This window comes from Anolis sagrei, chromosome 8, assembly GCF_037176765.1.
Source record: "Anolis sagrei isolate rAnoSag1 chromosome 8, rAnoSag1.mat, whole genome shotgun sequence".
NCBI lineage: Eukaryota > Metazoa > Chordata > Lepidosauria > Squamata > Dactyloidae > Anolis > Anolis sagrei.
The window spans coordinates 5874170-5887098 of record NC_090028.1 but is presented as its reverse complement, the minus strand read 5'-3'; the positions used below and the strand labels follow the sequence as shown (position 1 = coordinate 5887098).

The 12929-nt window shown below is 43.7% G+C and overlaps 1 protein-coding gene across 4 annotated transcripts in view; it reads left to right on the top strand.

Annotated features, from left to right (window-relative positions):
• Nucleotides 1-12929, top strand: part of CPNE2 (copine 2) — a 144483-nt gene that overhangs the window by 67378 nt on the left and 64176 nt on the right. For all 4 annotated transcript variants that reach the window (XM_067470996.1, XM_067470993.1, XM_067470995.1 and 1 more), the window contains 2 exons: nt 10289-10360; nt 12147-12230. In XM_067470996.1, the coding sequence (XP_067327097.1) occupies nt 10289-10360; nt 12147-12230 (156 nt within the window). The remainder of the gene's footprint in view (nt 1-10288; nt 10361-12146; nt 12231-12929) is intronic.

The following is a 12929-nucleotide window of genomic DNA, read 5'->3' as shown; positions in this document are numbered from 1 at the left end:
CAAACTTAGCACGAATACTCCATATGCCCAAATGTGAACACTGGTGGAGTCTGGAGAAAATACACTTTGACATTTGGGAGTTGTAGTTTTTAGGATTTATAGTTCATTTACAATCAAAGAGCATTCTGAACTCAACCAACAATAGAATTGGGTCAACCTTCCCACACAGAATCCCAATGATCAACAGAAAACACTGTTTTCTGATGGTCTTTGGCGACCCCTTTGACACCCTCTCACGACCCCCTTAGGGGTCCCGACCCCCAGGTTGAGAAACACTGGTCTAGAGCCCAGTTTAGGTGGTTCTACACTGTAGAATTAATGCAGTTTGATGCCCTTATGACTGCCAGGGATCGATACTATGGGAGGTCTGTTTCAGCCTTTGGAAAAGGAGCAACGGCGAGGCTGAAAATAGCCTTCTCCTGTTTGCTCTGGTTTGCTTTCCAGCAACAACAACAGCAGAAAAAAGGCAATGTCTCATAGTGCTCTTGTTAGTGAAGATGACTCATGATGAGCTGGAGGCTTCAGGAAGCAGAAATGTGTATTTTCAGGACAATTATTTTCTTTTCCTCCAAAGGGAATGGCTTGAAAAAACACAGGGTCAAACTCTGTCCACTCTGATGCAGACAGCATTCCTGGCAAATGTGTTGTTGTTGTTGTTGTTGTTGTTGTTGTTGTTGTTTGAGCCTTTATTCAGTTGGAAACCCACCATCTATAGATACAGATGCTGAACAAAAACCTAAAGAGGCCAAATAATAAACTGTGACATTCTGGACTTTGATAAAAATGTCACTGCCTGGACATTATTGTTAATGTAAGATTAATGTAATGTGAATGTTTAAATGTAATTTTGTGCAATGCCTGTGAATGTAACTGGATTGCTTTAGCAAAGAGTGTATTGACACTGAAAGGGTTAAACAGTCAAGCCTTTAATGAACTGTGAAGATGTGACCCTGAGTGTGCCTGGAACGTGTAGGGAGGATCCAGAGATAAGGTTTCGTTCGTCCTTCTTACTTTGGTGTGTCTTTTGTCTTGTTCCTGCCTGTTTGGTTGGATGTAAATGCGAATGTGTGCTGTATATTTGCTCTGCTCAGTAAAGCTAAATGTTTGCTTTTACTGAAGTCTCAAAGTGTCCATTCTTCTAAGCTTCAAAGCTTCTGTCGCACTCTGACAATTATTTCACAGGTATATATGTATGTATGTATACACACACACACACACACACACACTCCACTTGCTTCACTGCCAACAGACCTCTCAAGATGCCATTAGCCACAGATGTAGGTGAAATATTAGGAGAGAATGGTGCTGGAACATGCCTATTCAGCTCAAAAAACTCACAGCAACCCAGAGACAGATATATATTTTTGTGTGTTTGTGTGTGTACATACATACACACTCTTCCCAAACAGGGTGCCTCCAGGCAATAAAGGCCAGACCACCTCTATGCAAATACCCCCTGTTCTGGCATGGCTGTGCCAGGGGTTTGAATTCCCCCTTTCTTTCTTTCTTTGCTTGTTTGCATGAATTCCTGTAGGCGATGCATTTTGCAATTTGGTAGCTTCCTCCAGGGTGCAGCCATTGGGCCAGCAACCTGCCAGTCATCGTTAAGTTCTTTAATTCCGCCCCTTTTTCCAGGTTTGGCGGGAAAAGGAACCTTTAGCTCAGTTATCACAGAGAAGCCTTTCCAACAGGACGTGTGAGATTCTCCCACCTGTAGAAAGTTTTATTTCTCACAACTTCAGGGGGAAACAGTTCTAAAAGTTTTTGCTGGGGAATCTACAGCCCCACAGCTTCTGGGGAAAGGAGTTCTACAGCTTTACTAAGAAATACAGGCAGCTTTGCTGGAAGGTAAAGGACACCAGCTGGAAAATCTACAAAGTCTTGGCCGGTAAGGTCTACTCGGGTTACCCATTAACAGGGGCGGCTCGTCCATTACGCGAAGTAAGCGGTCGCAGAACACTTTTTTTTGCCAGGGGCGCAGAGGTGCCTCTGTAAATGCCCCTCGACCGCCACTTGAGGAGGATCGCCCCCTCAGCTCACAACAGCCCTAGCAGTCCGGGGGGAGCCTCGGCTTTCTTGCCTCGCTGCCGGGCAATCCTCTTCCCAAAGGGGCCGGGCCCTTGAGCCTCGCCTGGCCCCTCTCGTTCCTGCTCCACCCGGCCACCAGGTGTGCGAGCAGAGCCCGCGCTCAATTGTTCTCCCCGTTCGATCCTTTCCCCATGACCGGCTCCCTTTCCCGATCCCCCAGTGCTCCACCCGCCTCCTCTCCTCTCCCCAATCCGCTGGTGGGCCAAGGGGCGGAGTCGTTGCACCTGGCCCGCTTCAGGTCCGGAGGCGTGTCTGAAGACCCCAGCGTGCGCACCAAAAGTCGCCTCTTCTCCTGACTTTCTCTTCAGCCATTGGGACCAAGAGAGAGAGAGAGAGAGAGCCCCTCCGGCTGGAAGTATCTCCCACCTCCGCTCCCTCCTTTGTTTTTGCATCTACCTTCAGGAAAGGTGGGCATCTCCACCTCTCTCTCTCTCTCTCTCTCTCTCTCTCTCTCTCTCTCTCTTGGTCCCAATGGCTGAGGAGAAAGTCAGGAGAAGAGGTGACTTTTGGTGCACACGCCGGGGTCTTCAGGCATGCCTCCGGACCCAAAGCGGGCCAGGCAAGGGAGCAAGTGCGGCAAGTGTAGTTACTGGGATGTATAGTTCACCTACAATCAAAGAGCATTCTGAACTCCACCAATGATGGAATTGAACCAAATATGTCACACAGAACTCCCACAACGAACAGAAAATATATATCAATGATTGGTTGGGGGGGGGGCACCAAAATACTGTTTGCTTACCATTGAAAATTACCTAGGGCCGCCTCTGCCCATAAAGCAAATTGGAACCAGGAGTGGGGCCCCACGGCAGCCTAAGAACAGATTGCCCAGGGAGGGGGTCAAAGGATTTCCTTTATAGAAGAAAGAAACAGTTCATGAAGCAAGTTGTCTGTCCATTGTGGGCAAGTTAAAAAGTATTTGATTGATTTGTTGAAGATTTAAGCATTAATAAAGAACCTTGTTAAACTTTTTAAGCTTCTAAAGACTTTGTATAGGGAAATCCATAGGGCCTCTCAGCCGAGGCACCCCTGGCGTCCTGCTGGGCTTATAGAGACCATGTCCTGTTAATAGACAATCGCTACAGGCCCAGCGTGTGACGGCACACCCTCACTGATGGACTTTGGAGTTTCATGGCTACTCAATGCTATTCGTCCATCCATCCATCCATAATTTGTAGTTTGCTGTAATTTGTTGTTTGGGCTTGGCCCCGAGTCCCCGTCAGGGAGATGGTGGTGAGGTATAAATAAAGATTATTATTATTATTATTATTATTATTATTATTATTATTCAAGCTCGCTAATTGCAACATTCAAACTTCCTTCAAACAGACAAGGGTTTTTTTTCTCCCACCCTGAACGTCATTCCACAGTTATACACACATACATACACTCCACTTTCATCACTGCCAACAGAAACTCTGAAGATGCCATTAGCCACAGATGCAGGCAAAATATCAGGAGATAATGCTACAGGAACTTACAGCCCAAAACCCTCACAGCAGCCTAATTAAATTATTATTTTTAGAATGGCTTTTTATTGCTGACCCAATAATATTGATGCATATATCTATGGCTACTTGTATATTTGTATTTTATTTTAAGAGGACTAGATGTATGTTGTATGTTGTGTCTGCACTGTCTGTTTTTGGTAAGGCCAACTGACTAATCAATAAAAATTGTTGTCGTTGTTGTTGCTGACCCAATGAAAGCTCCACCCCAGTAATTCATATTCTGCTCAGAATTTCTCCTGCTTTGAAAACAAGGAGCAAACTGGGGGGGAAATCCCAGATATTGGTCTTGGAAAGACAAAATGCTTAAGCCCAAGAGAGCGTGTCAATGGAGGCATTTACATAAGCTAAGCAAAGCATACGGATTTCGTAGGTTGCTTTCTTAAGTTGGCTTCCCTTGGACACATTGTCCTATATCTGTCAAACATGCATTCGGAAACGTTCTGCACTTCTTGCACTTCTGGCCCAGAATCATTTGCATCTACACATGCATAATGAATGCATTGATACCACTTTAAATGCCATGGCTCAGTGCTGTGGAGTCGTAGTTCTAATAATAATAATAATAATAATAATAATAATAATAATAATAATGGGTTGTTGTAGGCATATCTGATATGCAGGATGTATTCTCATTCACTGGACCAAATTTGGCACAAATACTCAATATGCCTAAATTTAAATACCGGTGGGGTTGGGGAGGGGGATTGATTTTGATATTTGGGAGTTATAGTTGATGGGATTTATAGTTCGCCTATAATCAAAGAGCATTCTGAGCTTTACCAACAATGGAATTGAACCAATCTTAGCACACAGACCTCCAATGACCAACAGAAATATATTGGAAGGGTTTGGTGGGCACTGACCTTGAGTTTGGGAGTTGTAGTTCACGTACATCCAGAGAGCACTGTGGACTCAAACAATGATAGATCTAGGCAAAACTTGGCACGAATACTCAATATGCCCAAATGTGAACACTAGTGGAGTTTGAGGGAAATAGGCATTGACATTTGGGAGTTGTAATTGCTGGGATTTATAGTTTATCTACAATCCAAGAGCATTCTGAACCTCACCAACGATGGAATTGAACCAAACTTAGCACACAGTTCTCCCATGACAAACAGAAATATATTGGAAGGGTTTAGTGGGCACTGACCTTGAGTTTGGGAGTTGTAGTTCACCTACATCCAGAGAGCACTGTGGACTCAAACAATGATAGATCTGGGCCAAACTTGGCACGGATACTCAATATGCCCAAATGTGAACACTAGTGGAGTTTGAGGGAAATAGGCATTGACATTTGGGAGTTGTAATTGCTGGGATTTATAGTTTATCTACAATCCAAGAGCATTCTGAACCTCACCAACAATGGAATTGAACCAAACTTAGCACACAGTTCTCCCATGACAAACAGAAATATATTGGAAGGGTTTAGTGGGCACTGACCTTGAGTTTGGGAGTTGTAGTTCACCTACATCCAGAGAGCACTGTGGACTCAAACAATGATAGATCTGGGCCAAACTTGGCACGGATACTCAATATGCCCAAATGTGAACACTAGTGGAGTTTGAGGGAAATAGGCATTGACATTTGGGAGTTGTAGTTGCTGGGATTTATAGTTCACCTACAATCAAAGAGCATTCTGAACTCCACCAATGATAGAATTGGGCCAAACTTCCCACACAAAACCCCCAAGACCAACAGAAAATACTGTGGTTTTTGATGGTCTTTGGGGAACCCTCTGACACCTGCCAGCAGCAAAGAATTGGTGGAATCATAAACCTGCAAAGGACGTGGAAAATGAACATGCAAAAATACTGTGGGACTTTCAAATCCAGACCGACAAAGTTCTGGAACACAATGCACCAGACATCACAATTGTGGAAAAGAAAAACGTTTGGATGATTTATGTCGCCATTCCAGGTGACAGCTGAATTGATGAAAGAAGACAGAAAAAACCCAGCCATTATCAGGACCTCAAAATCAAACTGCAAAGGCTCTGGCATAAGCCAGTCCAGGTGGTCCCAGTGGTCATCGGCACACTGGGTGTCATGCCAAACGATCTCAGCCGGCATTTGGAAACAAGAAACATTGACAAAATAATGATGTGTCAACTACCAAAGACCACCTGACTTGTATCTGCGCGCATCATTTGAAAATACATCACACAGATCTAAACGCTTGGGAAGTGTTCGACTTGTGATTTTGGGATACAAAATCCAGCATATAGATCTCCCGTTTGCTGTGTCATACTGTGCTTTTGTGTCAGTAAAATAATAATATTAATATTAATAATAATAATTCTGGCACAAGCCAGTAAAGGTAGTCCCAGTGGTGATTGACACACTGGGTGCAGTGCCTAAAGACCTTGACCTGCACTTAAACACAATCGGCACTGACAAAATTACCATCTGCCAGCTGCAGAAGTCCACCTTACTGGGATCTGCATGCATTATTCACCGATACAACACACAGTCCTAGACACTTGGGAAGGGTCCGATGTGTGATCCAATACAATAACCAGCAGAGTGTCTGCTGTGGACTCATCTTGTTGTGTTTCTAATAATAATAATAATAATAATAATAATAATGAAAATATTAGTAATATTATTATTTTATATTATTATTATTATTATCATCATCATCATTGCCATGATCCCTATGTCAACAATCTAACAAAAAACAAACCTCGGCTATCAAACGTCTCCGAAATCTCACAAAATTTCGCATCTGCTGTACATGGATGACCTGAAGCTGTACGGGAAAACCGAAACTGAAATCCAGTCACTGACGAACACTGTCCGAATCTTTAGCATGGATATCAACATGGAATTTGGTTTAGACAAATGTTCGACAGTGGCACTGAAGAAGGGAAAAATAGTTGAAAGTGAGGGCATAAATATGCCCAATGGCCAAGCAGGTATCACCAGCCGGAGGCCTATAACTATCTGGGCATACTACAGCTGGACAACATCAAACATGAACATGTGAAAACTATGGTCAGCAAAGACCATTCAAAGGGTCGGAAAAATTCTCAAAAGCAAGCTCAATGGAGGCAACACCATCAAGGCCATAAACACCTGGGCCATACCTGTCATAAGATACACTGCTGGCATCATAAACTGAACACAGACAGAACTGGACAATTTGGACAGAAAAACTAGAAAGCACATGGCCATTCATAATTCACTACATCCTCGCAGTGATGTTGACCGGCTCTATCTGCCTAGAAAGTCTGGGGGCAGAGGACTTTTACAAGTCAAACAAGCAGTCGAAGAAGAAAAACATGATACCCTGGCAGAAGATGTCAAGGAAAGCCAAGAACCTGCTTTAATTGAAGTCAATAATTGGAAGCTTCTCAAAGCACAGCAGACAAAGAATCAGTACAAGAAAACTGTACTCCAAACCAGAGCTGACATCTGGCACAACAAAGCATTGCATGGGCAGTTCCTTGAGAAGATTGAAGGAAAAGTTGACAAGTAGAAGACTTGGTGATAGCTCACGAATGGAACCCTGAAGAAGGAGACAGAAGAAGGCCTGATTCTTGCAGCCCAGGAGCAAGCCATCAGAACCAAGGCCATTAAGGCCACGGTTGAAAAATCAGATGATGACCCAAAATGCAGACTGTGCAAGGAAGTGGATGAAACCATGGATCATCTCCTCAGCTGCTGCAAGAAAACCGCACAGACTACAAACAGAGGCACAACCCTGTGGCCCAAATGATTCATTGGAGCTTATGTCACAAGGACCACCTGCCAGGAGTAAAGAACTGGTAAAGGGATCATTAACCCGCAAAGGGAGGGGAAAATGAACACACAAAAATACTGTGGGATTTTCGAATCCAAACTGACAAAGTTCTGGAACACAATACACCAGACATCACAATTGTGGAAAAGAAAAGAAAATGTCAGTTCTTGTGGGTTTTTTCGGGCTATATGGCCATGTTCTAGAGGCATTTCTCCTGACGTTTCGCCTGCATCTATGGCAAGCATCTTCAGAGGTCTGCTGGAGCTGGGAAAAAGGGGTTTATATATCTGTGGAATGACCAGGGTGAGACAAAAGGCTTTTGTAAGTTGGACTAGGTGTGAATCTTTTCAACTGACCACCTTGATTAGCATACAATGGGCTGACAGTGCCTGGAGCAAACTCTTCTTGAAAGGTGATTAGATGTCCCTGCCTGTTTTTCTCTCTGCTGTTTTAATTTTAGAGTTTTTTAATACTGGTAGCCAGATTTTGTTCATTTTCATGGTTTCTTCCTTTCTGTTGAAATTGTCCACATGTTTGTGGATTTCAATGGCTTCTCTGTGTAGTCTGACATGGTGGTTGTGAGAGTGGTCCAGCATTTTTGTGTTCTCAAATAAAATGCTGTGTCCAGGTTGGTTCATCAGGTGCTCTGCTATGGCTGACTTCTCTGGATGAAGTAGTCTGCAGTGCCTTTCATGTTCCTGGATTCTTGTTTGGGCAATGCTGCGTTTGGTGGTCCCTATGTAGACTTGTCCACAGCTGCATGGTACACGGTAGACTCCTGCAGAGGTGAGAGGATCCCTCTTGTCCTTTGCTGAACGTAGCATTTGTTGGATTTTCCTGGTGGGTTTGTAGATTGTTTGTATGTTGTGTTTCCTCATCAGCTTCCCTATGCGATCAGTGGTTCCCTTGATGTCTGGCAGGAACACTTTTCCTCTGGGTGGATCTTCATCTTTACTCTTGTGGCTTGTTCTTGGTCTTGCAGCTCTTCTGATGTCTGAGGTGGAGTCTCCATTGGCCTGGAGAGCCCAGTTGAGGTGGTTCAGTTCATCTTGGAGGAGGTGGGCTTCGCAGATTCTTTTTGCACGGTCTGCCAAGGCTTTAATGGTGCTTCTTTTTTGACTTGGGTGATGGTTGGAGTTTTTATGTAGATATCTATCTGTGTGTGTGGGTTTTCTGTAAACGGTGTGACCCAATTGTTGATCAGGTTTGCGGATGACTAGGACATCTAGAAAAGGCAGTCTTCCTTCCTTTTCTTTTTCCATAGTGAACTGGATGTTAGGGTGGATGCTGTTAAGATGTTCCAGGAACCTGTTGAGTTCTTCTTCTCCATGGCTCCAAATGGTGAAGGTGTCATCCACATATCTGAACCATATCGTGGGCTTTTTGGTTGCTGTTTCAAGAGCTTGTTTTTCAAATTGTTCCATGTAGAAGTTAGCTATGACTGGGCTGAGAGGGCTCCCCATAGCTACTCCATCTTTCTGTTCGTAGAATTCATTGTCCCACTGAAAATAGCTGGTGGTGAGGCAATGGTGAAACAGCGCCGTGATGTCTTCTGGGAACCTCTGGTTGATGAGTGCCATGGTGTCTGCAACTGGGACCATGGTAAATAGAGACACCACATCGAAGCTGATCAGTTTGTCATTTGGATTTAGCTTGAGATTGCTGATTTTTTCAATGAAGTGGGCTGAGTCCTTGATGTAGTGTGTTGTGAGCCCAATGTGGCTTTGTAACTGTGCAGCAAGAAATTTGGCTAAGTCATATGTGGGGGACCCAATGGCACTCACGATTGGTCTGAGTGGGGTGGAGTCCTTATGGATTTTGGGGAGTCCATAAAGCCTGGGTGGAAGGGCTTCCGATTTACATAGCTGCTGTCGTATGTCGAAAAGAAAATGGATTATTGACATTGCCATACCAGATGACTGTCGAATTGACGAAAAACAACAGGAAAAACTCAGCCTTTATCAGGACCCCAAAACTGAACTGTAAAGGCTCTGGAACAAACCAGTACAGGGGGTCCCAGTGGTCAACGGCACACTGGGTGCCATGCCAAAAGATCTCCACCGGCATTTGGAAACAAGAAACATTGACAAAATAATGATGTGTCAACTGCCAAAGGCCACTTGTAACTGCGTGCATCATTTGAAAATACATCACACAATTCTAGATGCTTGGGAAGTGTTAGACTTGTGATTTTGGGATACAAAATCCAGCATGTAGATCTCCTGTTTGCTGTGTCATACTGTGTTTTTGTGTCAGTAAAATAATAATAATAATAATAATAATAATAATAATAATAATAATAATAATAATAATTCTAGCACAAGCCAGTAAAGGTGGTCCCAGTGGTTATTGGCACCCTGGGTGCAGTGCCTAAAGACCTTGGTCTGGACTTAAACACAATCGGCGCTGACAAAATTACCATCTGCCAGCTGCAGAAGGCCACCTTACTGGGATCTGCATGCATTATTCACCAATACATCATACAGTCCTAGACACTTGGGAAGTGTCTGACGTGTGATCCAATACAACTACCAGCAGAGTGATCTTGTTTGCTGTGGACTCATCTTCTTGGTGTTTCAAATAATAATAATAATAAGAAGAATAAGAATAAGAATAAGAATTTTATTTCTTACCCGCCTCTCCCATGGTTCGAGGCGGGTCACAGCAAGGTCCTTAGGCTTTTCTGTCAAAGAGGGTTTGTGTCTCTCCAAACTACATCTCCCAAAGTCCCATAATATTGGGAACAAAATGGTGTCAAACTGCATTCATTATGCATATATAGATGCAAATGATTCTGGGCCAGAAGTGTAAGAAGTGGCTTTATGGGGCTCTGGTTTTCTCCTAAAGAAAGGTTTGGGGAGGTGGATCTCTTCATTGGCTGTGGACCTTCAGATGCAATGTGTTCTGCTTTCTAAAGTTGAATGACGTTTCCCCTTGTCTTTCAGATAGCAGCCCAAGAGCTGTCAGACAACAGAGTCATCACTCTCAGCATGGCTGGCAGAAAGCTGGATAAAAAGGTTGGTGATGTGATCCTTATTTCCACTCCAAGACCCTCATCCTGATACCTTTGTACATTACTTACTTACTTACTTAGGCGATCACTCGTAGTCCGAGGATGATGGTCCTCCAAGTGTAGTATCCTGGCGGTGGGTCTGTAGGTGACTGTGGAGCCCTATTCTTGATCGGCATCTTCTCCCGCAGTGAGGGCATCAGTTTCCAGGTGGAAGGTGGTCCCAGTCAGGGTTGGCTTGATGTGCCTTCCTCTTAGCACGTTTCTCTCCTTCGCCCTCCATTCGTGCCTCTTCAAATTCTGCAGCACTGCTAGTCACAGCTGACCTCCAGCTGGAGTGCTCAAGGGTCAGGGCTTCCCAGTTCTCAGTGTCTATGCCAGAGTTTTTAAGTAGGCCTGGGTAACAACGGAAAAATTTGTTTCTAAAATCGATTTGTTTTTTGGGGGTTTTTGCGTTTCGTTATTTAAAATAATTACAAAATTTTCCTTTTAAAAAGTTCGATATTTACGAAATTTCGTAAATGTGAAAAAAATTACAAAACATTAACGAATCGATTTCCGAAACAATAACGAATCGATTCGTTAATGGCGGACGCGACCACGAAATACGCTAAAAAACCTCCAAAAACTTCTGAAGCTTCCCTCTCCCTCTGTTGTTGACTGTTGGTGTGATATTATAATTCTTTTTCACTAATTAAACAAAAAACTTGCCCCAGACATGCGGAAATAATAACGAAACGACCTCAGAACAATAACGAAACGAATACAATAACAAAATACGAAGCATTTACAAAACGTGTTTAAAAATTCATTTTTTCAAAAAATTGCTCCAGAATGGTTCGTTATCGTTTTGTAATTTAAAAAAATAACTAATTATTAATGAATTACGAATTAACGAAACGAAACCGCCCAGCCCTATTTTTAAGGTTGGCTTTGAGCCCATCTTTCAATACATAGTGTTATGTATTGGTTGTTTACATAGTGTTTACATAGTGTTATGTATTGGTTGTTTACATAGTGTTATGTATTGGTTGTTTACATAGTGTTATGTATTGGTTGTTTTGATAGGTACACACATTGTATTCTAGCTGTATCATTGTTACATAGTCTAATACAGGGGACCTCAAACTACGGCCCGTGGGCCACTTCCGGCCCGCCAAGGGCACTTATCCGGCCCGCGGAGGAGGAATACCCCCCCCACACACACACACACACAGTGCCCCTCCCTTGGTTGGCTCACGCTATCCGCCAGGCCCGATAGGCAGTGTGAACCAGCCGAGGGCAGCTGCTCCACGCGGCCTACTCGCGCGTAAAGCACCTCGCGAGGTGCTTTACGTGCGAGTAGGCCGTGCGGTGCTGCTCCTCCCTTGGCTGGTTCACGCTGCCTATCGGGCCTGATGACTGCATGGAGTCATGGAGCGTTGCTATCTTTCCGCCGGAGCGGTACCTATTAATCTACTCACATTTGCATGTTTTCGAACTGCTAGGTTGGCAGAAGCTGGAGCTAACAGTGGGAGCTCACTCTGCTCCCCGGATTCGAGCTTGTGACTTTTCAATCAGCAAGATCAGCAGCTCATCGGTTTAACGCACTGAGCCACCAAAATGACATATTAAAATATAGTTAAAATGAAGTGGCGTCCCTTATATCAAATGGCAAACTCAAAGTTTGCTTTGGGGAATATTTTCAGGCTGCAGATGGTTGAATCTATGGATGCAGAAATCCATTGCATGCGTATCCATGACAGCTGGAGAGACATAATTCTATAACCGTTGCTCTCTCTTTGTCTTTGCAGGATTTGTTTGGGAAATCAGACCCATTTTTAGAGTTTTATAAACCCGGGGACGATGGGAAATGGATGCTGGTTCACAGGACAGAGGTAAGGGGGATGTTTGGACCATTGCCCTGTGTGACGTAAATGGCGTTTCTCTTTAATTCTTTTGCGGCACGGAAACTGGCATTGAGTCAAAAGTAAAGTAGGGGGAGAACTTACTCCTCTTGGATCTTTTAAGGGCTGTTCCCTTAAAACATGGGAATTATAATCGTGCAGCCCTCCAGAACATGATGTACTGTAACTCCCATCAGCCCCAATGGTGAGAAATCCTGAGTTTCCATCCCAACACTTCCACACTGTGATGGTGATGATAGTGATGGGGCTGCTGATGGTGTTGATATGATGGTAATGATAATAGTGATGATGCTGAGATGATCATGATGATGACAGTGATGGTGGTAATGATAGCAATGATGGTGGTGGTGGTGGTGATTATGATTATGATGGTAATGATAACAATAGTGATGGTGGTGGTGGTGATGTTGATGGTAATAGTGGTGATGATGATGATAGTGATGGTTATCATGGTGATGATGCTGATTTTAATGGTGACTATGATAGTGTTGGTGGAGCTGAGATGATGGTGATGGGATTATGAGAATGATGATGATAATGATGGTAATAATTATTATGGTGATTATAGTTATAGTGGTGGTGATGGCATTGAGATGATGGTGATTATGATGATGGTAATGGTGATGATGATAATGGTGATGGTGATAGTGATGGTGATATGATGATAGT